The sequence below is a fragment of the Manis pentadactyla genome, chromosome 5, assembly GCF_030020395.1.
Source record: "Manis pentadactyla isolate mManPen7 chromosome 5, mManPen7.hap1, whole genome shotgun sequence".
Lineage (NCBI taxonomy): Eukaryota > Metazoa > Chordata > Mammalia > Pholidota > Manidae > Manis > Manis pentadactyla.
In genome coordinates this window covers 165,802,527-165,830,190 of record NC_080023.1, presented here as the reverse complement: position 1 = coordinate 165,830,190, position 27,664 = coordinate 165,802,527, and the positions used below count along the sequence as shown (strand labels likewise).

Genomic DNA, 27,664 nt, shown 5'->3' with positions numbered 1-27,664 from the left:
TTCTAGCACTTTCTCTGTGGCATGTGGGGAGAGAAGGGATAAACACATTTCCTTGCCCTGTCTACCTTCTGGGTCCACTACCTTGCTGACACTCTGCTGTACCCCTGCCTTGGGTTCTAAGAGAATCCCTGTGTCCTTAAAATAAATTCTGCTTTTTCACTTAAACTAGTTCAAGTTGGTTTCTGGCACCTGCAGCGGAGGGATTTTAAGTAATACACACTCAGAATTTCCCCCCTTTCCACATCTTTACATAATTTTTCTCTCATGGGTCTCAGTCATTAGCAAAACTGCCAAAGACTTAAGAGGTGTGACCCATGCAAACCCTCCATGCTGACATTAAGCACAGAAGTGAAACACAGCTCACACCTTTTCAACTGTTCTTGCCGTGGTACTTACTCTGGAATCAAGAAGCAGATGTTTCCAGAATAATATCACCCCATAATCCCCGACTTCCATGCCACCCCCACCCCCTTCTCAGTTTAATGGAAAAATATCTTTCCACCTTCACTGTCTCCTACCAAGAGCAGAAGCCACGCCAGGCGACCAAATAAAAAGTTTAAGAAAGATACTAATGTGGATGCTGCCCTCTGTGATTTCTATAGCTCTGTCACGTCAAGATGCAGAAAATCTTCAGGAATATGGGAGGGACGACCCGAGGTTGGTGAATTTTCTTCCAGCCTTTTGCAAAGGCCTCATTCTGCGGAATGGATTGCGCGGTCTCCCCTTGGTGTTGGAAGGAGAGGGCTTCAAGAATTAGAGGGAAAGCTGGTCTGAGAGTAGGCTTACGGGATGTGGGCACACTTGCTCTATGGCTGGTCCCCAGAGGAGATGGCTGCTGGTAAAGCTTCAGAGGTTGATCAAGCATAGTGGACAAGTGTTCAAAATATGTAGCCAGTATTCTAGTGAATATTGCCTAAACACCAAATGCCCTGGTGGTGGGCATTTGTTGTTGGGCACCCAGCGTCCATCCCCTTCTAAGAGCACTCTGGTTTTCTTTTTCCACGGTGTGCTGTCTTGCTGGGATTGTCACTCAGGGGCCAGCGTAGGCCCCAAGCCAGGCCAGTGGGAATGCTGTCTCCTTGGAATGGAACATCAAGGATGTGGCACTAGAATCTGAAATGGCTCTCTCTCCAGCAGGGGTGGCGCCCTGAAGGGTCCCTGGATTCCTGTATGGCCTTTGTTACTGTTCTTTCTAACCTTGGTCTTAACGACTTCTCTCCACATGGTTCTCTCCCAGTCAATTCCTTCCTGCTTAAGTAACCAGAACTGGTTTCTGTTGCATGCAACCAAAGGATGATAGCTAATACTCCAAGGTTCTTGTCCTGAACAAGGATTTCTGGACCCAGAGTAAGGCACTGAAACCCCAGAGAAAGGCTGCATTTTCACTGACCACTGCAGGCATTGACAACGAGGAAACAGCAGCCCCCAAGACACCCTGGGCATCAGAGGTTCTTATTCTGTTTTCTGAGACCACTTGAACCCCACGATTCTCATACACTTCTGGGAGGGTGGGCAGGGCCAATGAGATGGAATTTTCTACCACCCCTGGTGGAATGGGGACTCAGAGTCAAAATTACATGGATTTTAAGGAAATGATAAGATGACTATTTGTTTGCATGTCTGAATTTGTGAGCTGAGCTTCGTAGCTGCTGCATAAATTGTACAGGAAGGTGAGCAGGGACGTGATGATGACACATTTGGATTTCTTGGCCCTGACCCAGACTCGGCCAGTTTTGTCCGTATGCTCACAGCACACTCAAGCCAACAAATGACTGCTTTCTGCAAAGAAGTTTGAACTTGTGAACATGTGCATTTTTCTCCCTAAATAAATGACAGTTGCTTCTCTCTGATTTTGTTTGCAAAAATGTCAGTGCCTGACCAATAATCCTACACGTGCTTTATTACAATAAAAATGGGTTTATCCTTGGTCTAGCTGGGTTCTCAGTCTGGCCTGAATGTTGGAATCACCCAGGGAGCTTAAAAAATATTGAAGAGGGTAGCTTTCACTCTGAGGGGAATCTGACTTAATTGATATCTGCGGTGCAGCTTGAGAAAGAAGTTTCTCAACTGTTGAAGAAACTCAGAATCATAGAAATCACGCGAATTCATCTGAGCCAGCCTCCTGTCTCCAGGTAGATAAATATGTAAGTCATATTAGAATCACTAAGGGAACTTTCAGAACTCCCCTGAAATGTATAATTAGTCTGGGATGGGGCCTGGGCATTTGTATTTTAAAAAGTATTCCAGGTGATTCTAATATGTAGTTCAGGGTCAAAACCACTCTAACCCATCTGGGAAGGTCCACTGCTCACTGTCCTCTTTGCTGGGGCCTCTCAAAGTGTGGTCCCCAACCCAGCAACATCAGCATCATTGGGGAACTTGCTCGAAATGCAGATTCTCAGGCCCTGCTCCAGGTCTGCTGAACGGAACACTGTGGGTGGGGCTCAGCAGGCTGGATCTTCACAAGCTCCCAGGTAATTCTGCTGCTTATCTTTGAGAACCACTGCTCTTTACTGTCTCGGGGGTCAGTGTTCCTGGCCTAGTCAGTCAGCAGGCTCTATGGCCAACCTGATTTGTCCCTACGTTTCCACCAAGTGCCCTTTTCTCTGTTACTGTACTTTGTGACCACAGAGGGCCATTCTCCACTATGGACTTGCAGAGAACTCTATCCCCCACCCTCCTGCCCTGGCCACAGATGGAGATCACATTCACCAAGTCAAACAGGCAATCCGGACTCACCTCAATCTCATTGTCCCCTGCTGGGGAGGGGTCGCTGCTCCGCTTAGACCGGCCTCGGAGCTTCCCGTCGGAGGAGGCCCGGTGCGGCCTGTCTGCGTCTCCCTCCTTTGCCGGCGTGGAAGGTCCATTGTGTGTGTGATATTCACCTGGTGTAGGAAGCGGAAGGGGGCACATGTCAGAAGCTTTGCTGAATGTCTCCTCCCAGGAAATACCACACCGCAACCAGCTAACTCCGTGTAGTGGCAGCGCCTCCGGTGAAGATCACAAAGAATCGTGACTGCCCTGTCCAGCCCTAAAGTGCCCCTTCCTAGCCACTCATTCACCCAACACAGATCTACCCAGCAGGTGCTGGTTCTCACAGCACTTACATTCCAGAGAGAGGAGAGAGACACGAGACACACAAGCAGGTGAACACACAATACGCCAGGTGGGGATGCGTGTTACAGAGACTTAATACATTGGATAGGGGAATGGGGGCGCTGGAGGTTCCGAATTCACATGGGTCTGCTGAGGGGAGGCCGTGTGGGTAAGGGGAGTGAAGCTACAGTCACAACGAACAGACTTGTGTGTCTGCAACTCTCTAGCTACCCATAAGCCTGAGAATACCTAGACAGACAGAAGGGAGAAAATAAATGTTTATATGTAGCAGAGCATCAAACTCTGCTATTTTTAAAAGGTCCCATCATGTGGGGTTAATGTGGAAGGTGGAGAGACTTCTCTAGGTGCCTCTTCCTGTGCAGTTTGCTCTAGTCTCCCTTGCAATCAAGCCCTTGAAGCTTTACTTATCAAGAGCTTTTCCAGTTTGGGAATTAAATAAGATTACATATACAAAAGCCTCCATACAGGGCTGGCCATTAGGAGATGGCGGTAGGGAATCTGGATCGAGTTCTGGCTCTACTAGACCCACATACACACAAGGATAAGCGAGAAGGTGTAGGGTGGAAGGCAGTCATTGAGGTGGTGCTGGACACTGTGCACCGAGAGGCTGCCACATTCCTGCCCTCAAGCTACTGTCTCATCATCCCAAACAAGTGAGCAGCACCCTCCCGGGACTCAGGTCCCAAAGTTTTTTTTAAGCACAGAAGTTTTAAATACATGGCTTTTTATTAGACTTTATTATCTGTGTTTAACTGATGAGGGAACTGAGGCTTAGTGAGATGACCTAATTTTCCTGAGAATTAGTGGTAGGCCAGAGCGAAAACCTGGGCCTGCCCTTGTAGCTGGAGTGACAGAAGTGTAAACGAGGGTGGAGCCTTAGAGGGTATCCCGTCCTGCTTTCTCGTTTTACAGCTGCTGGTTTTAGCTCCCAAATGTATCCTGTGGACTCCACCTCTCCTCCCATAATTTCCAGGTCTTGGATGATTGGGGGAAAACACTTTTGTCTAAAAATACTTGGCAATGCACTGATTTCCATCCCCCTACCATGGAAGGACTATTGCCCTCCAAAACCCAAAGGACTGAACTTTATTTACTATTTATAAAACTTCTTAGCAGGCTAAGGACATAATAAGAAAAGACTTGATTTTGAGTTGTCAGGACTGCTGGGCCACCTCCAACTCCCCATTTTCAGGGTGTGGCAATGGAGATTCCCAAACATCAGTCTAGCAAAGATTATCTTTTGGAGCATGACGAACAGAGTGTCAATAAATTCACAGATGCTTATGAGTCATAAATAAGGTTTATCCTGATGCACTTGGTACTTCTAAGTCTATGGGGGCTTAGAAACAAGTGTTGACCTCAGTAAAATCCAGGTAAATATTATTTAAGAAGGGGGAGAATGCCAACCACCTAAGAAATGTCTAGGGGTGCCAAAAATAAAGCAGCCTTTTCTCCAACCTTATATGTTCTTGAGAATGATGGGTCAAAGTTCAAGGTCACAGCCGGAGGTACACAGGCTGGAGAAATTTATGGGTTCATTTTACTCTTCTACTTTCTCTCTTTTTATGTTTCTACTTTTATTTTAACAGCTTTATTGAGGTAAAATTGACATGCATTAAATCATAAATACTAAGAGCTCACAATTTGATAAGTTTTGACGTATGTGTGTGTGTGTGTGTGTGTATATATATATATATATATGTCCATGGAACCATCACCCAGTCAAGATAATGAACAAATCCAGAGGTTCCTTGTAGTCCCTTTAGTGATCTCTTCCTCCTGGTCCCCTCCCCAGGAGATGCTTTCTTTGGCTCAAATTAGTTTACATTTTCTAGAGTTTTCAGAGTTCATTGATTTCCAGGCTCATCTTTATCATTTCCCTTCTTCTGTTTACTTTGGGTGTAATTTGCTCTTCCTTTTCTTGTTTCTTAAGGTGTTTGGCTTCAAACCTTCCTACTTTCCTAGTAGAGGTATTTAGTGATATAAATTTCCCTGTAAGTACTATTTTAGTGACCTTCTATACATTTTGATATGTTGTCTTTTCATTTTCATTAAGTTCAAGATACTTTAAAATTTCCCTTTGATTTCTTCTTTGATTCATGGTAAAATAGGGTCTTCCAGAGAAACAGAAAAAATATATAAATACATATAAGGAGACTTATTATAGGAACTGGCTCACACAGTTCTAGAGACCACGAAGTCCTACAATCTGCTGTTTCCAAGTTAGAGAATCAAGAAAGCCGGTGGTATAATTCAGCTGGGGTCTGAAGTCCTAAAAACCAGGGGAGCGGACGGTATAAAACTCCCAGTCTGAGGCTGGCGGTCTGAGGGCTGGGGAGAGGGAAGCGAGAGGTGGGAGCAGGTCTTGCTGGTATGAGTCCTGGAGCCCAAAGGCACAAGGAGCTCCAATGTCTGAGGTCAGGAAGAGAAGGATGTCCCAGCTTAAGAAGAGAGAGATCACTCCCTCTGCCTTTTTGTTCTATATGTGCCCTCAGGGAATTGGACTGGTGAGGGCCACTTTCCTTACTTTGTCTCCTGATCCAAATGCAAATCTTTTCCAGACACGCTGTCATAGACACACCCAGAAATAATATTTATCAGCGATCTGGGCATCTCTCAGCCTGGTCAAGTTGGCACATTAAATTAACCATCACATGTGGGTTATTTAGAAGTGTGTTATTTAGCTTCTGAATATTTGGGAATTTTCCAGAAGTCTTTCTGTTATTTATTTCTAATTTAAGTCCACTGTTCTCAGAAAACATACTCTGTATGCTTTGAATCCTCTTAAATGTAAGGAACTTGATTTATGGTCCAGAATATGTCTATTTCGGTAAATGTCTTGTGTGTACTTGAAAAAAATGTGTATTTTGCTGTTGTTGGGTGGAGTAGCCTATAGATTATCTATTACATCGTCTTTTCCTTGCTCTTTAGCTCCCTCCCAAGAGAACATGACTGTTAACAGTTGCTGTTGCATCCTTCCAGAAATTTCCTACCCAAATATGGGTATAAAAGTATACTTATATTTTTAAAAAAGCCAGTAGCATATTAAACACATAGTTCTGCACCTTGCTTTTTTCACCAATCACAATAGCTCAGAGAAATGTTTATGTTAGCACAGGTCCTTATTCTTTTTAACAGATGTATAATGTGTCACCAGTGGATACACCATAATTTATTTAACCTGACTTCTGTTAATGGGTATTCAGGCGTTTCCAGTCTTTTGCTATGAAGATATTGCAATAAATATTCTTTTTACTTAAGTCTTTGTACCTGTGTATGAGTTTCTCTTTCAGATAAGTTCCTAAAAGTAGAATAACTGGGTTAAACAGCACATGCTCTTTTAATTTTATTAGATATTGCCAAATTGCAAGGAAGAGCCTCCTAAGTTTCTTGAGAGATTTTAAAAGTTTCTCCTTCTGTTGATTGAGGGAGATGATCTAAGAAGTTAAGAAGATCCTATAACTTCATTTTAGATCATTTGTGTCATACGTAAATATTTAAAAAGAAAAAAAGGCTGAAAGCAACCACTACTGATGGATTTTTTCTCTGAGCAACCCGAGGTTCAGACTGTGCCCTGAGCATTGGCAAACTGCCCTGAAATCATCCGCAAATCGTGGGGGCTTCATAAAACTGTTAATGCATGTCAGACTGGGCTGGAGGCTGGGGGCTGGGGGTAGAGAAGTGCATCAGGATAGTGTAGCCAGACAATGTAAAGAGTGAGTATGATCCGTCGTAATACATAAACCTCTTGAGTCTCTAGAGTTTGGAACCAAACTACTCAAGAAGATCCTGGATAATTTCAAAAGTGGAGTTTTTATGGGAAATTCTATGAGCGTGCCCGAGTGTGTACGCGTGTGCACACAGAGTCACACATGCACACTTGCATGCCCTTCCTTTATAACAGACACTGGGGAAAAGAGGCAAGAGACCTTGGTTATAGCTGACAATTATTTATGTCATTAGATTTTATGAGAGCTTGTTAGACACACAGTAAAAACCATCTCAACCACTTATTGTTGAACCTTAGACCAAGGGATAAATGAAGAACAGGGGGAAGCAATAAAGGAATATTTCAAAGAGACACAATGAACCTTTGTTTGCTCTCGACAGGGAACAAAGATGGCCTTCCCGCATAGCCCAAATTCTTGGGAAATCTTTGGAATTCAGTTCACCACTGAATTATAGATAGATAGGGGCATCTACTTGAAGATTTCCCACTCATATTTCCTCTCTGAAAAGAGTTTGGAGAGACCAAACTGAAAAACAGATGGTAAAAGAAAAAGAAAATTCAGGATTATGATAAAGAAAAGTTTGTTGGATTTCATACTCTTCGAAGAAAGCAATTTGGAAGTTGTCATATAGGTACTATGTAATTCATTCAATACTCTGTGATGAGATCACAATAGCCAAAATCAATGCTTGAGCCCTAAACTTCCTTAAAAGCTGACCAAAAAGAACTTAGCTATGTTGTCTCCGTTTGCGACAAAGCCAGTGGTGACTACTCGGTCCCCAGTGACGGGAAATACAAGGGCTAAAAGCAACAGCTGCTCCAAGAACCTCAGTAACAAAAGAGGCGAGTCCTCACTATGATTCTTTTTCTAACTATCGACAATGAATATTTATTGAATTTGTGTCCACATACCATCATGCCAACTTAGCTTCTACAAAGCCCCAGAACATCAGTATGTGTCAGAAAAGAAGAAAACGGAACAAAATGCAGTGATAGTGACCTTATATTTGGATGTTCTAATTTTACTGCTGTCACATCACTTAATGTTGATTAGCCTAAACCATCTCATAAAAAAGACACGTGCATAGCAAGCACATTTATGGAATGAATTAATGAATCTCCAGGCTGGTGAGTTAGTAGCCCAGGGATATATATCACCAAGGGGCCAGGACATGGACTCTCTTACTGTTGCATGTAATCTAGGGGGGTTCCATAGGTTGTGGATACCTGATATTTAGGACCCCCTCCAGTGTCTCTGATGTCTTCTTCTGGGTACAGTGCACTGGGTTTCTTTGGGAAATCACGTCTCCCTCACTCTCAGTCCATGTGGCCTGGGTGGGGCTGACCCCAAGCAAGAGCTCGGGGCTGTGGGCATGAGACCCAGGTCTGCTGCCCCATCCCAGCATCATCTCCCACTGGCCACAGAGAATGGTTTGAAGATAGGCAGGTGACCTAAGTGGGGTCAATGGCAGCATTACCCGGCACCTCTTCAGGATCTGTTAAGAGGGAAGAACTCTCTCCGAGGAGTAGATTGGCAGGCAGGTTTGAATCCTGGAGCAGCTGGTGGCCATCTTTGCCACCACAGGGGGACAGCCCGCTTGAGAGTGAAATGAATCCACGAAAATGCAGAGGTAGAAGGAAGAGAGAGACCAAGTCCCAACATTATCTTCTGAACTCCTGGACTTTTTTTTGCTTGAACTAGTTTGAATTGCATTTTCTAGTTTTTGAAGTTAAAAAAGTCCTGACTAACTGCTGCGCCATTGAAAAGGTACACGTGTAAAGATTTTTGAAGGATTCTAGAATTCCTGGTGACTCTGATTAGAGAGAGAACAATGATATGGTTTGAAGGCCTCTGCCCTTCTGTTCCCAAATGGATTTTAGATAATATAGTCTCAGCTGTGGGTGGCTAGTGGCTATGGAGCCCTGCAAGCCTGGGTTCAAATCCCAGCTCCATCAATTCCTAGCAAGTTCCTTAACACTCCTCATTGTTCTTATCTGGGGAAGACGGTAACTGCAAACATGTTGTGAGGACTACGTATGACTTTCCTCATGAGGATTATGACTTAGTTTTACATATTTGTGTGCTATTTGATTCCCGTCTGCAAAGAGCAAGTCTATACTGCACTTCATTTTATTTCCCAAAAGAAGGAGTGCCTATAAAACAGCAGGTGTTTCACAAATGTTGATTTAGTATATAAATTAGTGGTTAGAGAAGACTACACAGGCATGTGCTTGGCACATAGTGGATGAGCAATGAATACAAGTTTCCTTTCCTTAAAGACCAGGGCCCTCAAGCTCCAGTGCCTGCATGGGCCAGGCAGGTAGTAAACTGGAGGTAAGCTGGCTAGATGTGGAATGGTGTGTGCAGAAGTGGGGCAGACACTACTCAGCTCCAGCTAAGTGTTGTCACTTACAAATGTGGACCTACAGAGACCAGATCTCCTTTCAAGAGAAGGCGGAAATTAGAACTTTTAGGAAAAAAATTCTGACTTTTAAACAGGGGTACAATTAGATACACATACACACACACACCCCACACACACAGATAAAAGGTGAACAAATATATCTGAGGTCTGGATTTAGCCCTTGGGTGGCCGGCTCATTACAACTAGGACCTATGTCCAGTCCACCCTTCATGAAAGAGCTCAGCCCACAAGCTATGAACTTCCATGCGACACTGAGTGTACGTACCGCCAAGCAGCTCAGAACTCTGGCTGGGCGCGTTGTGAGATGCCTCCTGAAGGACGTAGGTGGCCGTGGAGAGGGGTGAAGGGCAGACGCTGCTGGCCGGGACATAGGGAGGGCTGTAGGACGAGCTGTAATACTGGGAGTACTGGCTCTGAGGGAAGCCAGGGTAGGAAGGATAGTCCTAGAAAGGGAAACACACATGGCTGTGAGTGCGGAGGCTTCTGTCAGCCCAGCACAGGCTGATGGCGGCAAGTGGGCTGCTCTCCTGTGTCTAATCTCTCTCCCCATTGGAATAAAAGCCCTATGAGGGCAGGACTTTCCCCAAAAGCAAAGGTTGCAAGTGCAAGCAGAGCAGTTGGGAGGTGAAGAGACACCAGCTGGGGAGTGAGGAAGAGAGACACCGAAGGGAAGAAGGGAAAGAGCCAATCCAGGGGCTTCTAAGTAGGGACTGGAGTGAATTCTCTTAGGGAAACACTGGGATGGAATCAAATGCACATCTCAGAACCCTCTTTCCAGGGGCAAGGGAGCTGGGCTGTTTATACGCCAATTCCAGCCAGTCTTTGTTTGAGAGCTGCTCCCAGGGGGTTTTAATTCCCTGCCACTTCCTGTCTACCCTATGTACTGGTTCTAGGGAACACCCTCGGGCCCAGGGATGTGGAGACTGGTGGCTGGAGGTCAGCAGGTGCGCATGAGGGACATGGCGTGGCCCCGACAGCGTCTGTGCTGATCACTGTTGGATCCCCAGTGCCTGAAACAGTGCTGGGCACAAACAGGCACTCAGTAAATACTGCAAAAATTGATGAACAAACAAACGAGTAAAAGGACCACATACACACATACCCAGGAGACTAGATGCTATTTTAGGTTCACAAGTGGTGCCAATACAGCCACACCCCCATTAGGGATCCAGAATCTTCTCTGAGGGAGTCTTGGAGATCCAATCAGAGAATGCCAATCCTCTTACCAAGCTTTGCTTAAACCAATCAGGTATTCCAACTCCCCAACAATAGTCGTCGTTTCAAATATTTTGCCCTACCATCTCCATAAACTGATGCTGCTCAACCCTACAAGAGCCTCAGGGAAAAATTCAGCTTCCTGGGCTCCACCCCAGACCCACAGAATCAGAATTTCTGGGGGGCGGCATTTAGGGGGTCTGGGTTTTTGACAAGCTCTTATGGAGAAGTGGGCAAACACCCAGAGTGAAGAACTCACCTTAAAATATACTGTTTTATTTACAAAGTATTTTATCTATGTATGTCCTACACTGGAAGTAATACAAAAATGTCTGAAACAATTTTCACATACTCCAAGGTTTATATCATTTAGATTCTTAAGCTCACTGAGGAAGAAACAGTATGATCCTCATATTTAAAAATGTTACATAGTCCATAAAGCTGATCTACTCTGGGGTGGTTTTAACACTAGCTTGAAATATGGTACCTTTTTGTTTTGCAATAATTTTAGGCTTATAGGAAAGGTGCACAAAGAGTACACAGAGGTCCCATATACCTGCAGTGGGTTAATTTTTGATTCACTCTCTAAGTGAAATCGAGAGAGTCAAACCATTAGCCAGCATTATTCATCTTTACAAGGTTGACTTAGTTCAACTTGACAAGCATTTACAAAGCCCCTACTGTGTGGGGGGCACTTGACACTGGGCTGCAGAGTTGAAGACGATGTCATCTGATTTAACAGCCACTGAGTATCTTGGGCTCAGGTCAAGATGTAATGTATAATAACATGTAGGTCCTCTTGGAAATCTAATAATTCCAATTTCTCTGCCTCTACACTGTATCTTTCCAATGGCCTTTTGCACAATCTGGTTCCTATGGTCTCCAAACCCAGAGAGGAAGAGACTGGATTTCTGGAGTGGGCTCTCGGGGTGCCCTGATTAAGGGGGATTATTTAAGCAAAGAATGGAGAAACAGCTGGTGGGGAGCCCTGTCTACCTGGTGCACACTTGCGAATCCGGCGGCGTTGGGCAGTCCGTTTCCTCCTTGATAGATCCCCGCCGAGCCTGCAGGAGGGAGGAACGGGTACAGATGAGTTCTTACAGCCAGAGAGGGATGGGGGAGAAGGATGCAGCAGACAGGGGCAGTCTTTGAAGGCTGACAGGCTGGAATGGAACCTGGGACCCGGGCAAATTACCAGATTTCTCTGAACCTCAGTTTTCTCAATTAAAGAACAAACTCAATAACCCCTTCGTCAAAGGACTGTGGAAAGAAATAAATGAGATAGTGCATACAATGCAGAATCTGGTCTATGATAATTGTGTTTTAAAAAATTATTTATTATAAGACTTGTGCTAAATGACATAATATTTACCATTTTAACCATTTTTTAAAATGGACAGTGTTGTGTCATTAAGTATATTCACATATAGTTGTACCACTGCCACCTACCATCCATGTCCAAAGCTTTTCCCATCTTACAAAACTGGAACCCTGTTCCCGTGAGACAGTAACTCCCCATTCTCCTCTCCCCCCAACTCCTGGCAACCACCAACTTTCTGTCTCCATGAATCTGAGTATTCTAGGGGCCTAGATAAATAGAATCACATAGCATTTGTACTTTTTTGACCAGCTTATTTTATTTAGCATAATGTCTTCAAGGTTCATCCTTATGGCGTGTGTCAGAATTTCCTTCCTTTTTAAGGCTAAATAACATTCCATTGTATGGCTAGAACACATTTTGTTTATCTGTTCATCCATCGATAGACCCTTGGGCTGCTCCCACCTCTGGGCTGTCATAACTAACGCTATGAACATGGGAGTACAAATGTTTCTTTCAGACCCTACTTTCAATTCCTTTAGATACACATCCAGCAGCAGAACTGTCAGATCGCATGATAATTCCATTTTTAATTTTGGGGAGAGCTGCCATCCTGTTTTCCATAGCAGTTGCACCATTTTACACTCCCACCATCTCAGTGGACAAGGGTTCCAAGTTCTCCACAGTCTCACCAACACTTATTTTCTATTTTTGTGGGTTTTTATTTTTTGACAGTAGCCACCCTCAGTGGTGTGAAATGGTCCATGAATAAACTGAATGGTAAACTGAATGAATGAATGAATGAATGAATGAAATGACCTTATCTCTCTGAGCTTCAGTTGCCCCATCTAAAATGGGATAAATGACACTATTACTATTACTAGTAGAAGATGCTATTTAGTGAATGAAGGAGTAAATGAATGAACAAGTGCGGTGTCATTTAAGATAGGGTGGTCAGGGAGGGCCTCCCTGAGGTGATGTCTGAGCTGAGACATGAACGGTAGGGAGAAGCCAGTGATGGAAACTTCCCAGGGGAAAAGTGTTCACAAATACTGAGTTTGCAGACTGTAACATAGGGAGCAGCATGGCAGGTTAGAGGAAGAGAAAAATGCCAGTAGGACAGAAGCCCAGAGAGGGAAGGGGTGGCTAGAGCAACAATAGTCAGCTGGTGCATGCCAGGTGCCATTCTGAGCTCTTGGAGGGGAGAGTGAGGCACAGGAAAGCGAGGCAATGTGCCTGAGGCCACACAGATAGAGAGTGAGTAACAGCTGCTGGGGCTGCAAGCAGCTTGAGTCTCCGTCTTTAACATGACACTACCTCACTCTTGGCTGCTTTTTAAAACTGTTTTTTGGAGGTAAAATTGATATACTCTAAAATTCCTCCATTGTGTCAGCTTGATTATTTTTCTAAGTGAATTAATATAATTGTGCAAATATCACCCTAATGCAGTTTTCGAACATTTCCATCATCCCCAAAGTTCCCTTGTGCCGGTGTGCAGTCAATACCCCCATTCCCAATCCTCCACCTCGGGGCAGCCACTGATCTGTTGCTGATTCTAGAGTTTTGCCTTTAGAAATGGGATCATACAGTAGGTGCTTGCATTTGGCCTCTTTCCCTTAGCACAATGCTTTAGAAGCTCATCCATGTTGTAATGTGTCTCTGAAGTTCATTCTTTTTTGTTGTTGAATAGTATTCCATGGTATGGATGTACTGCCTCCAATTTCTGGCTATTATCAAAAATGCTGCTATAAATATTTGCAAACAAGTCCTTGTGTGGATATATGTTTTCATTCCTCTTGGGCAGATCCCTGGGAATAGGATTGTAAGTCATGTAGTAAGAGTATGTTTTACTTTTTAAGAAATGGCCAAACTGTCTTCCAAAGTAGCTGCCACTTTACATACGTATCAGCAATGTATGAGAGTTCCAGTTTCTTCAGCACTTGGTATTTTCGGTCCTTTAGGTCTTAGCCATTCTGGTTGGTAAGTAGTAGTACGTCATTGTGGTCTTATGCAGCATTTCTCTAGTGGCTAACCGCGTTGGACATCATTTCATGTGCTTATCAGCCATTCATGCATTTTCCTTGATGAAGATCTATTCAAATCTTTTGCTCATTAAAATAAAGGTATGTATGTCCTCTTAAAACAGTTGTTAAGAGTTCCCCATATATGTAAGAGTATCCCCCATATATAAAAGATACAAGTCCTTTATCAGTTATATGATTTGCAAATATTATCTGCCAATCTATACCTTGCTTTTCATTTTCTTAATAGTGTCTTTTGAAGAGCATAAGTTTTTCAGTTATTCATTTTTTTCTCTTATGGATCTTGCTTTTGCTCTCCTAGCCCAAGATCATAAAGATTCTTTTCTGTTTGCCTCTAGAAATTTTATAGTTTTAGCACTTACATTTAGGTTTATGATCTCATGTAAGTTAATTTTTGTGTAGGGTGTGAAATAAGGGGCTAAATTAATCTTGTTGCTTTTGGATATTCAGTTATTTTAGCACAAATGTAAAAACATTTATCCTTCTCTCCATTGAATTACTTGGCACCTTTGCCAAATATTAATTAACAATAAATGTAATAAGAGTTTATTTCTGGACTTCCTATTCTATTCCACTAACATATCTCTCCTATACCAATTCTATCCTGTCTTGATACTGTAGCTTTAAATATGGTATGTTTTGGAGCCCAGATATAAACTCAAGCATATATGGTCAGTTAATATACAATAAAGGAGCCATGGGTATACAACGGGGAAATGACAGCCTCTTCAACAACCGGTGTTGGCAAAACCGGACAGTTACATGCAAGAGAACGAAACTGGATTATTGTTTAACCCCATACACAAAAGTAAACTCAAAATGGATCAAAGACCTGAATGTAAGTCATGAAACCATAAAACTCTTAGAAGAAAACAGCACAGAGAAGACAAGTAGTGATTCTATAGCATCTTACTATGCTGATGGACAGTGACTGTAACAGGGTATATGGTGGGGACTTGATAATGGGGGGAATCTAGTAACCACAATGTTGCTCATGTAAGTGTATATTAATGATACCAAAAAAAAACAACAACAAAGAAAACCTACATGCAAATAAAAAAAAGAGGAGAAAACATAGGCAAAAATCTCTTGAATATAAATGTGAGCAACTTTTTCCTGAATGCATCTTGGGCAAGGGAAACAAAATAAAAATTGAACAAATGGGACTACATCAAGCTAAAAAGCTACTGTACAGCAGAGGACACCATCAGCAGAACAAAAAGGCACCCTACAGAATGGGAGAATATGTTTGTAAATGACCTATCCGACAAGGGGTTAACATCCAAAATATATAAAGAACTCACATGCCTCAACACCCAAAAAAGCAAAAAACCCTATTAAAAAATGGGCAGAGGGTATGAACAGACACTTCTCCAAAGAAGAAATTCAGATGGTCAACAGGCACATGAAAAGATGCTCCACATCACTAATTATCAGGGAAATGCAAAATAAAACCACAATGAGATATCACCTCACACCAGTTAGGATGGCCAACATAGAAAAGACTAGGAACAAGTGCTGGTGAGGGTGAGGAGAAAGGGGAACCCTCCTGCACTGCTGGTGGGAATGTAAGCTAGTTCAACCATTGTGGAAAGCAATATGGAGGTTCCTCAAAAAACTGAAAATAGAAATGCCATTTGACCTGGGAATTCCACTCCTAGGAATTTACCTAAAGAAAACAAATTCTCAGATTCAAAAAGACATGTGCACCTCTATGTTTATTGCACCAGTATTTACAATAGCCAAGATATGGAAGCAACCTAAGTGTCCATCAGCAGATGAATGGATAAAGAAGAGGTGGTACATATACACAAAGGATTACTACTCAGCCATAAAAAAGAAACAAATCCTACCATTTGCAACAACATAGATGGAGCTAGAGGGTATTTTGCTCAGTGAAATAATCATGTAGAGAAAGATAAATACCAAATGATTTTTCTCATTTGTGGAGTACAGCAACAAAGCAAAACTGAAAGAACAAAAGAGCAGCAGTCCCACAGACTCCAAGAAGGGACTAGCGGTTACCAAAGGGGAGGGGTAGGGGAGGGTGGGTGGGGAGGGAGGGAGAAGGGGATTGTGGGGTATCATGATTGGTGCACATGGTGTGTGTGGGGTCACGGGGAAGACAGTATAGCTCAGGGAAGACAAATAGGGACTTTGTGGCATCTTACTACACTGATGGACAGTGACTGCAATGGCTTATGGGGGGGACTTGATAATAAGGGTGAACATAATAACCACATTGTTTTTCTTGTGAAACCTTCATAAGAGTGTGTATCAATGATACCTTAATAAAGAAAATATATAGTATGTTTTGAAATCAGGTAGTGTAAGTTCTCCAACTTTTTTCTCCTTTTTCAAGATTGCTTTGGCTCCTGTGTATAACTTTGGCATTTACATATCAATTTTAGAATAAGCTCATCAATTTCTATTTTTCAGAAGGAAGTGGCACAGCATTTTTCGAGTGTGTTAACACAGAATTCTATATCCAGGGAAACTATCCTTCAGGAATGAAGGGAAAATCAAGATATTCTCAAGTGAAGGAAAACTAAGAAAATATGCCACAGCAGATCTGTGCTGAAGGAACAGGTAATGAAAGTTCTTGAAACAGAAAACTTAACAGAAGATGTGATCTTGACACATCAGGAAAGAAGAAAGAAAAAGGAAAAGAACAAAAATATGGGTAAATAAGTCTCCTTTCTTTTGTGGTTATGCTATCAAAGCAACAGACAAGATTTTTAACAATTGGCTAGCATATTTTAGGAATTATTTTTTCATATGCACTTTATAATTATACAAAATATTGAAATGGTTCCAAAGTAAAATCTACAAAACAAACTATATCCATATCCAAGGGGGAGGGGAGGGTGCTGAGCTCTAGGAAGGCAGGGGAGAAGTAAGCTGTCAATCAGTGCTCTCACTGGGAGCTGGGGGGCACAGGGAAGGGCTCTGTAATGCCACCTGGAGAGGGGCGGGACCAGGGAAGGCTTCCTGTTGGAAATGACATCTAAACTAATCTCTGCAGGATGAGTTGGAGCTAGCCAGGTGAACAGAGCAAGAACCAGGAACATGGCCACACCTGGGCATTCTTTGCTGATCTCCATTATGTGGGGGCTTGTCTAAGGGCCAGAAATCATAGAATTTGTCCACACCAGTGTGTCATGCTGGGATCCCATTCTGTCCTCAATGGCCTGTCCAGACACATCTGGCAGAAGGTCTGGGCCAGCCTCTTCCATTCCAGGTCTCTTTTGAGTCCTGTTTCCCATGGCAACCCTACCCACTAAAGCTTAGGAATAACAGCTACCTAGGAAGATTCTTGGATGCAGTGTTCTCTCTTCTGACTTTTTATTTTCTTTTGTGTCAACCTTCTGAATGATGACTTATGGCAGGTTTGAGAACAAACAGGCTGCAGGCTTGCCCCTTGGCATTCTTTCTCCAGGACAGCAGGCAACTGAGCAAACTGCAGTGTGTCGTGCGCAGTCACAGAGCCCCTGCAGGGAGAAACTCACCCCATGCCTGAGAGGGCCCAGGAGCAGGGGGCATGTGGCCCCAGAAACTTTGTGCCACATATATGGTCTCTAGAGGGTTTTGCAAATGGACCTGCCTTGAGCTGGAATGTTAAACACTAACTTCTAGCCTGCATCTGGCTGGTAGGATGCCCAGTGAGGGCAGGGGAGGGCAAGAACGAGAAGAGGGAAACATCCTCTCTGAAGGTGGTGGTGGCAGGTTCTTCTAGGGGCCCCCCCAATAACCATTCACCCCTTCTCTCTGATATTAATAGAATATCTGCTTTTAAGCTGGGCACATGGCCGATTAGAATAAACACTAACCTTCCCCAGTTTCCCTTGGGGCTGGTGAGGCCATGTGATGAGTTCTAGACAAGGGTAGAGGCATAAATTAATGTGTGCAACTTCCTGGTTATACTCATAAAGGGCAGGAGAGGTCCTCCCTTTCCTGTGGAAGGGGCATCTTGGATCACACAGCTCAGCAAAAAGATATAAGGAGTTTGGGCCTCTGCCACATTTGCAGACCAGAACCACCACATCAGTGTGGAATTTTAGGTAAGAAAGAAATACACTTCTTTTTGTCAAAGACATTGCTCTTTCGTGTGTCATCTGATGCATCTTTTTTTAGGGGATTGTTTGGTTATCTTGGGTTTTAAGTAAAAGTAGACTCTAAATGTCTGGCTCAGTAAAACAGTTTTTAACTGAATATTAATTAACTCATTCAACAATACATCTCCTAGTGATATATCAAATGTTACCACGTCAGGCACTGTTCTAGATGTGGTGGTAAGGGGTTGAGGCTTACATTCAGACAGGAGGGACAGAACATTATCAAGTGAATGGATACACAACGAGTTCAAATAATTCCAGACAAGTCAAAATGGAGCGGTGCATTAACACAGCCCTATTGAAACATGGCCTGCAGACTGGACCCAGCCTGCAAACTGCTTATTACCAGTCTGTGATGAGATAAATACAGAAATCGAGAGCCAGGGTATAGAAATTTCTATTGTTTGCTCAATCTGATAATTAAAAAATCAGGGCTTGAAATCTGTGAGTCTTTTAAAAAATTTCTCTGTTTTGCAATCTTTTTTTCATTATTGCTCTCCTCTGCCCCCATCCTTTTTGACATTTCCTCCCTACTCATCTGTCTCCAATGACATTTTAATATTACAGATACACCGTATATATCTGTTTAGGTTCTTAACACAAAAAGAGTGAGATGCTTTTGCCATCACCCCCCCACCTCCCTCACTGAACCATTTTTTGCCCTATTTGGGTGACACTGTCCCCACTGAAAGTGCATGTTCTGGTGATTCGTTTTCGTTGCATTTTACACTAAATTGAAGAAAAGACCCTGGTCTTTCACCACAGTGAATATGTGAAGTACTGGGTGATACAGCACCTGGTGGTGGGCCTAGGGGCCAAATAAAAGACACTCCCAGCACTGCAGGCTCTTATGTGTAGTGACCTGTTTAATGTTGCTGTCCCCTCTCCCAGGCAGATACTGTTATTTTGGTTACAGAAACTCAGTGTTGGAAAAGTTCTGTGGCTTGCCCAACAGCTGCTACTCAGCATCTACCAGATTGGCGGTTAAGAAACTATGGAAAACAAGTGCTGGGGAGGAAGCCTCACATGTTGCTGGTGGGACTATAAAATGGTGCAGCCATTATGGAAAACAGTTTGCTGAGGCCTCACAAAGTTCAACAGGGCATTCGCACAGGATCCAGCAATTCCACTCCAGTGTATACACATATATATATATATATATATGCCAATGAAGTGAAAACAGGTGTTCAGACACTTGTACACAAGTGTTCACAGTACTATTCACAACAACCAAAAGATGGAACAACCCAAATGTCCAATTTATCAGTGAACTGATAAACAAAAGGTGGTATATCCATACAATGGAGTATTATTCAGCTGTAAAAAGGGATGAAGTTCTAACACATGCTGTGTGGATAACTCTCAAAAACATTATGTTAAATGAAAGAAGCCAGACACCAAAGGTCACATATTATATGATTCCATTTATATGAACTGTCCAGAATAGGCAAACCCACAGAGACAGAAAGTAGACTAGCAGGTGCCAAGGGCGGAGGTTGGGGGAGACCTGGGCTTGACAGCTCAATAGCTGTGGGATTTCCTTCTGGGGCGATGAAAATGTACTGAGAGTAGATGGAGGTGGTGGTTGCATGAATGCACGCAATGCCACCGAGCTGTACACTTTGAAATGGTTAATGGCTGATTTCATGTAATGTGAATTTATCTCAATTAAAAATAAGGCAAAACTGCTGTTTCCCCTGCCTCCCAATTCTGTCCCCATAGCCTGTCTCCTGGACAACAGCAAAGGGAGGGTACAGAGAGGCCCAGAAAGATCAGGGCCTTCCCTCTGCCACACTCCCGGATGCTCTGAGCACTGAGCCCCCAGAGAAGAGAAGATATCTGAGTCTCCAGATTCCTGCTGCCACACTCTGAGCTCAGGGACCAATGCTTGTTCCTACTCCTTTGGCACCGACCTTCTGTTCCCTTTCCACCTTCTGCTTTCCCTTTGTTGGCAATATTATGGCATCACCTAACCAGGCTGCTGAGATTTCCTGCAAAGGGCTCTTCTGAATGGAGAGACATTGAGCTGGGTCTGGCAACCTGGGCAACATGCACCACTGAGATCACGAACAGCTTTTGCATGCTGGGGCTGCTTACATTACTGGCGGGATCTGGGATCTTTCAAATGCTGTCAGTTCAAAAAGATCCATCCTACTGCATTGCTATGTCAGGAGGAGGGCTGGATCCCCCAGAGAGACACACTCTGTGTAAACTGGGATGTGAATGTGTTTACTGCACTGATCTCTGCACATGATACTGACTCTTCCTGTTTGCTCACCTATCAGAGATAACTGCATAAAAGAGCGGGTGCCCAACTGTGATGCTGGGGAACTCCCCACAAATCGGCACCAGGTGTGCAATCAAGAGGGCACTTCAGAGTGGCCTGATAGATTCTAGGGCAGATTTTACATGGTAGATTAGACAATTAGAAATCAGAGCTCTATGGATATGTTTAATAGAGAGGTACCAAAGAAAACGCTGGGAGGCGTGCACTTTCTGCACATTTTCCCATTACTTCCCTGCTGAGAAAGCACTCCTGTGGTGGTCAATCTGATTTCACTCTCCCTTCCTCCACTGGTTACTCCTCACCAGGTAATCACCATGAGAGGCAGAAAGTGCTTCAGGGACTAGGGGAGGAAGGCAAGTATGTCAGGGCAATCAGGACCTCTCTCAGACAGTCACTTCAGGGTCTTGGACCCTGAACCAGGATCCACAGGCAGGCAGAAGAGATAGCAGAGATGAGTTATCCCAGTTTATGTGTTACAGAGTTTAGGCCCCAGAGTCTGAAAGGCTTTGAGGTGCAGGCTAATGCTTCTCAAACTGTCTGTGAAAGACCCGTTTGTAAATGTCTAGCCTTTTGGGGATGCAGAAGCTGTGCATGACCAGCATGCAACTCATGTCATATGCAGTTCGCTGTGTGATTGGACAACTCCAGACCTAGTCTATGTCCCATGCTGTGAGATGAGTCTCTAATCACATGCTTGGATGTTGGGGCAATACCTAACTGCTGTGCAAGGTTCTCACCCTACTCTCAGCTCCATTTTTTATGTTATTGCAGGCCTGTAAGGGTCTGTGGACTGACCCTAGTTGACAGACCAATTAAGAATTAGATTGATGTAGGTAAAATGGCTTAGTAAGAAATATAAAGGAAGAAGGATTTTCTGAAAGGGGGAGCAATCCTCCAGGCTAGAGAAACGGGGTAGGGCAAGAGGGAAAGGAAAGGAGGGGGTACAGAGAGAATGGGAATGAACAGGGAGTCCTGAGGCAGAGGGACTCTATTCTCTGTGCTTATATACAGCTGCCAAGGAAGCAGCAACCCACAGTCAGAAATGGCCTTGTGTGCTGAGTCTAAAACAGGCAGCACTCAAACTGTACAGACTCCGCAGGTGAGGCAGGTGAAGGAAGGAGCTAGTGCGGCCACATGATAAATGGTGACTGACACAGAGCTTCAGCATGGGGAACAATAGGGGGTGGTGGGGACTGCGGCAAACTGGAGTGTAGAGTTTCTATCTAAGGGACAGCAGTTTGTGGCCGGCATTATTTAGCATCCCTAATTCCTTTCTCCTTGCTGGCATCTGTTCTTTCTTTCCCAGCTTCCCTTGCTTCTCCAGGATGGCCATTTAATTTGTTCTAGCCAAGAGGTTTCTGGGGAAGGCTTTTCTTTTGTTTTCTTGCTGGCTCCTCCCCTGGATTATGTAAGGATATAATGGCTGGAGTTATAGCAGCTGTTTCAGCACATGAGGCTATGAACAGAAAGCAAAAGGCCCACATGCTAAGGCTGAAGGAGTGAAAGCATGTGGAGAACCTGGTCCTTGAAGATATAACTGAGCTGCTAAACCAATGCTGGGGTCCAGACTTCTTGCTAAATACACAATAAATGTCATTATGGTTTAAGCCAGTGTTAGCTGGGATTTTGTAATGGCAGCCAAAAGCATTCCTAACGGATACAATGCTATTCAGCTCCAGCCAAAATCTCTGTCACCCCGAAGTATTAGCCTAATATAGCCAGGGCTGCTGATTTTCCAAAAGAAGTCAGAAATGTGGATTTGTCTGTGAAATTTCCCAATTTTAAAATGTGGGCAACAAATACAAATTAGTTGGGGAACACAAAAACAAAACAAAACAGGCAACACCATGTTTGCAGTATGGACGTGGCCCGTGGGTTTCTAGTTGGTGACCTCTGGTCTGGAAAGACAGAACAATGAAAGATCCCTGTGCCCACGATGTGGCAAAGGAATGAAGCCTCAGGCCAGAAGGAGCCCCAGGGACGACTAGGCAGCAGCCTGGGGCCCAGTGACCGAACACCAGGTGAGCCCCTGACACTGCAGCATGCTGGCACAAGGTTAAGATGCCACAACCATGGCCAAAATTCTGGAGAGTTTGGGGAAAGCCCTCAGGCCTAAAAGGAAGCTTTCCCACCAGCCCAGGGGAATGGTGGCTCAAAACAGAAATCATGCTGAAATGCGGAAAAGAAAGGCAGTTCTGTTTTTTACCCCCTTCGGCTTCCAGTTTGAGAGTGATAACTTCTATCCGAGAGACAGGGGAATTCTTTATGTCCCTGGATCTGTGCCTCCAATGTCAGGGAACCTGTGTGGACAGCCGCCGGCATCAGCCCATCCCCTTTGGTCATCCTGCAAAACGTTAGGTGCTACCATGGATTTACTTTAAGTTCACAGCTCCTTTTCCTCATGAGGACACCCAAGACCTCTCTTTTGAAGGTAGTGATTCTGGCTAGTCTGATGCATATCATTTTGTCTCCATGTGTTCTCGCAAAACACGCACCAGTGTTTTGTCGGTAGGCATATAATTTCTGTAAATTCTGTGTTATATTTCTGATGGTTTCTCAGTTTTTTTGCCCAGCATCAAGTTCTGAGGCTATGTCCATGTTGCTGTGGGTACCTCTCCCCTGTCACTTGGCAGGTGTGCAGAGCTCCCTCGGGGATATTCTCTCTCTCCTGCTCCTCCTCAAGAGAGCACCTGGGATGCCCCCGTCTCCACCCACACAACCAGCCGTGAGCATCCTCAGGTTCATCCCCTTCCGGGCTAGTGTGTGCCTTTCCTGGGGGTGTGTCCCCAGGATGGGGACTGATGGGTCCCCAGGTGTGAAGACCTACTTTCCCTCAGGGTCAGGTGAGAGCTCTCGGCATTCTCATCTGTGGTGCCCACGGTTCCCGTCTTCCCACCCCCCCAACAGTGGGCATAACCCCACTTGCTGATTTCTGCCACCCTAATAGGACTTGTCTTTAATTCACGTTTCTCTGGTAACCAGTGGCTCTGCACATCCTTCTTGGGCTTGTTGTCCTCTGGGTGTCCCCCTTATTTCGAGGAGATAGTGATAGTCACTGTGAAAACTCTCCCCCCTTTCCCGGGCCAAGCTCAGCTTTAACTTAATCCAAGCCCTTGGAAGCCTCTCAGTTACTGGAATTAACAGTTGGACAAAAAATAACAAAATAATACTGAAAGCCTCCGTTTACTGAGCACTTAGTTCCTTCCCCAGGGCTAGTCACTTTACATGCCTATCTTGTTTAATCTCCACCACAACCCTAGGCAGCAGGTCCTATGAGGAAGTGGCAGAGCAGGGTTCAGGCGCAGGTCAGCCTGCCTCGGAGGCCCAGGCTCCCAGCCAGCCTGCAGCCCTGCCTACCAGGCAGCTGTGGGAAACAGCGCAGGTCACTGCCTGCCTCAGGTCTTCTAGGCCAACCTGATTTCCCTGTCACCCACAGGCGTGACATGTCGCCCCAGGAGGTGCAGACAAAACCTCACAGGTGGTCCCAACGAACATGCATCCTCTCATTAAAGTGACTGGCTTTGGAATCCATCTTACCTCCTTCCGGCACAGCAAAGCAACCTAATGTAGTGGGTCCACGGCAGCACTCAAAGCCAAGTGCTCATTCACCTTAATTAAGTCTTACTGATGCCAGAATTAAAATCAAATTGCTGAAAACATAGGACTGCAAGTGAAAAAGGTCTGGACATGAATTGGGGTGTGATATAAAAAGAGCTGATATAAGAAGTAGTCAGCACATAATGTATAAAATGGAAAAACCACAGTAGGTTGAGAGAGGTGAGCCTGTTAGGAAACCCCACCCCCTCCAGTACCCCAACCATGGCCCAGGTTCTGGAAAGGGACAAAGCACAGATCTTCACAGGTCGCTGTCTCTGCTTTTCTTTACCTGGAATGCAAAGTGATGAAGCCAAAGACCTGACAAGCCCTGGCCCCACCCTTTATCTGCTGTGCTCATTCATTCGGGCATTCACTTATTTATTCAACAAGTATTTGCTGAGTGCCTACTATGTGCCAAGATTTCCACCTTGAGAGAGAGCTGGAGCCTGTCTTCTTGGATCTTAGAGCCCAGAAGGGGGTGGAAGACAACAGAGAATCCATACAGAATTGATTGTTCTCCCTGGTGACTATGGACAAATGATTGAAATTTCTAAGCCTCAATTTCCTCATCTGTAAAATGGAACCAAGTATAGTTTATTTATTTGGTTTATGGTGAGGATTCTGTGAGATAAGACATAAAATCATAGGCAGAGCCCAGTACAGAGTAAGTGTTCAATAAATGGTACTAAGGTCATTATTCTTTGTACATTACTAATCACCACTGGAGATGCCAACAATGCTGGTATTTCATTGATTCACCAGTTAAAAAAATATTCATGGGAATAAAAACATCTGGGAAAGTTAACAAACAAACAAACAAACAATTTAGATAGGGCCAAACCAGAAGATCTGAATGAAAACAAAGGATTAGGATTTTAGGGGACCCGGACTGAGTTCTCAGCTGAGACCAACAGGAACACATGGTCCATGCGTGCGGAAGGGAGGCGCCCGTATCTGTCCCGCTGACACTCAGTCGTCTAGTCCATTTGCCATCTTACAATACCCACACATGCACCCAGAGCTCGTCCTCCTGCAGCTTTGCTCCACATGGAGTCCAGCCCACATCTGGGTTTAATCAAATTAGTTGCTAAATGTCACAATGGCCTCATTCACAGGTAGCATAAAGTATATTTAACTGGTAATAAAACAATCCACATTCCTGAGAATGCCATTTCAGATGGGCTGCCCTGTCACTGCATCTCTGCCACACGAGCCAGAATCATGCCGGGGCAAAGATAGGGGGAAGGGGGGCCAGGAAAGGCAGTGATGCTGCAGAGAGAAAGCTATCCCACACGGGTCCGTGTGTGCTGGTGTGGAAAGGTGTCCCACATGCAGTGCTAGGTGAAAAATAGGCAAGCTGCAGAACTGTGAGCACAAACTAGACGAAACATTGATATTTGCTCATTTCAGTTATGCATTGCATTGATGAAGTGGGAGGGCCTCTTAGAGGAGGTGGCAGTTGAACAGAAGCTAAATGGAAGGGGAAGGAGTCAGAGGCATGAAGATCTGGGAAATGGAATCTCAGGTTGGGGAAACAGCAAAATGTAATGGCCCTGAGGTGGGAGGACTGAAAGAAAGCCAGTGTGAATGAAATGGAGAGGATGGTGCAGGTGGGGGCAGGGGCAGTATGCATGATGAGATCAGAGAGGTTTTCAGGGGTCAGGGACTGGGAGTCACAGCAAGGCATTGGCATTTATTTCTGATTGCAATGGGAAGCCCCAGATGGAGGCTTTTAAGCAGGAGAATGACATGATCAGACACAAGGCAAAGGAGTGACTGTGTGACTTCTTCATTCAGTGCTGTGGAAACAGATCAAGGGGTCACAATGGATCCCTAGACTAAATGTACTATTCTTACTGCCAAGGATCTCCTCTGGAGGGATTCTTGGGAATGGTAACCCATAAAGATTAGTTTCGGAGATAAGTTGCACACGTTGGAGAGAGATTTTCACTCACACAGTGCCCAGAGAAAGCACTGAGGTTAGACATGCCTTACCTTGCCTTGATAGAAATTTGGCAGGGATGGAATATGAGACCCAGCCTGGGCCAGTCGGTGTTATTACATTCCCCTGATCACAGTGATTGCTTCAGAGGTGTGCACCTGAACTAAGCAGATCCAAATGAGAGGGAATCTCAAGATGTCTGGTAAAGAGACTGGAGCTGCTGCAGCCACTTGGCCACCATGAGGTCACTTAGTATTTACATGATTGCCCTCCTCCCAAAAGAGGTCACATCCATTTTTCACTCACCAGATACACAAAAAATGTCTGTGAAAGAACACATGGATGACAGAATCATCATCCTTGATGTTCCTCCCCTCTCATAGATCAAATACTGTCACCAATTTTTGTGGAGATGGCCTCTTAAATACCCTGCAAGTCTACCTACTTTTCTCTGTCTCCACCACTACCAATACCTCCATACTCCTATCATCTTTTTGCCCAGGCACAGTATAGTTTCCTCATTGATTTTGCTGCATCCACCCTGACTCCGGTAAAATCCATTATCCTCATAGGTGCCCAGAGCTCATTTTCAGGTCAATCACCCTCCCTGGCTTCCATTCCTTTTATAACCCTTCACCAGGTCCACAGACGGGGTGTGATTCATCTCTTCTCTGACCTCGCTGAGCCCCACCTTTTTGCCCTGTTTTGGATTGAGGTGTGCCCCCAGAAAGATATATTCAAGTCCTAGCCCCAGTACCTATGCATGTGACCTTATTTGGACATAGGATCTTTGTGAGTGTAATCAAGTTAAGATGAAGGCTTACTGGATTAGGGTGGGCCCTCATCCAGGGACTGGTGTCCTCACGAGAAGAGGGAAATCTGGTCATAGACAAGCAGAGGGAAGACTGCTATGTGAAGACAGAGGCAGAGACTGGAACGATGAGTCTATAAGCCAGGGAATGCCGAGGATTGCTAGGAGAGAGGCAGGAACAGATTCTTGCTGCAAAGCCCTGATTTCCAGAATCGTGAGAGAAGGCATTTCTATTGCTTTAAGCCACCCGGTTTGTGACACTTGTTATACCAGCCCTAGGAGACTACCACACCGTCCCTTTGCCTCCCTCCAGGGGCCAGAACATCATTTTAGGATGCCTGCATCCACTCCTCTCTCTGCCGGGAATACCTCCCCATAGCCCAGTGCTTCTCAAATATCAGGGTGCACGGGAATCATCTGGAGATCCTGTTAAAAAGAAGAGTCTGTGGGTTCCAGGTGAGACCTGAGATCTAACACTCTCCCAGGTGACACCTGCCGGTGCTGCCAGACTGAGACCACAGCTGGAGGCCAGACCCCTCCCATGGCTGGCTGCCCCCCCTCAGTCAGGTCTCAGCTCAGACGTGACCCTCCCTGACCACTCCAACTAAAGCGGTCCCCCCCACCAGCCCCAATTCCAGCCACACATTACATATGACCCTGGTTTTGATTTTTTGTCTTCTGGTAGCCCTGACACCCTCTGAAATCCTCTTATGTATTTTAGGTGCCCATTTATTGTTTATCTCATTCCCCCTGGGATGTAAGCTCCTTGAGATCAGGGATTTGTCTTGGGTTTACTGTTTCATGTCCAAGAGGAGTAGGTAGCCCATGGCAGGCTCTCTGGAAATAATTTGTGGAAAACAAACAAACAAAACAAGAATGTCTGCCTCGTTCCAGGCACTATTTCCAGCTGCTAGCACAGTACCTGGCACGTAACAAATATTTAATAACTATTTAGTGAATGAATAAATCAAGAGTAAATGAGTTGACCTTGATAATAATTTCTGATTATTGAGCACATATGTGCTGGGAACCCTGGCCTTGGGTTTTCCCAGCATGGAGAACAG

At 44.6% G+C, this 27,664-nt stretch overlaps 1 protein-coding gene across 4 annotated transcripts in view; it reads right to left on the bottom strand.

Annotated features, from left to right (window-relative positions):
- Positions 1 to 27,664, bottom strand: part of EYA2 (EYA transcriptional coactivator and phosphatase 2) — a 217,088-nt gene that overhangs the window by 68,623 nt on the left and 120,801 nt on the right. For all 4 annotated transcript variants that reach the window (XM_057503051.1, XM_036902084.2, XM_036902087.2 and 1 more), the window contains 3 exons: positions 11,485 to 11,552; positions 9,539 to 9,716; positions 2,740 to 2,885 (listed from right to left, as the gene is read on the bottom strand). In XM_057503051.1, coding sequence (XP_057359034.1) covers positions 2,740 to 2,885; positions 9,539 to 9,716; positions 11,485 to 11,552 — 392 coding nt within the window. The remainder of the gene's footprint in view (positions 1 to 2,739; positions 2,886 to 9,538; positions 9,717 to 11,484; positions 11,553 to 27,664) is intronic.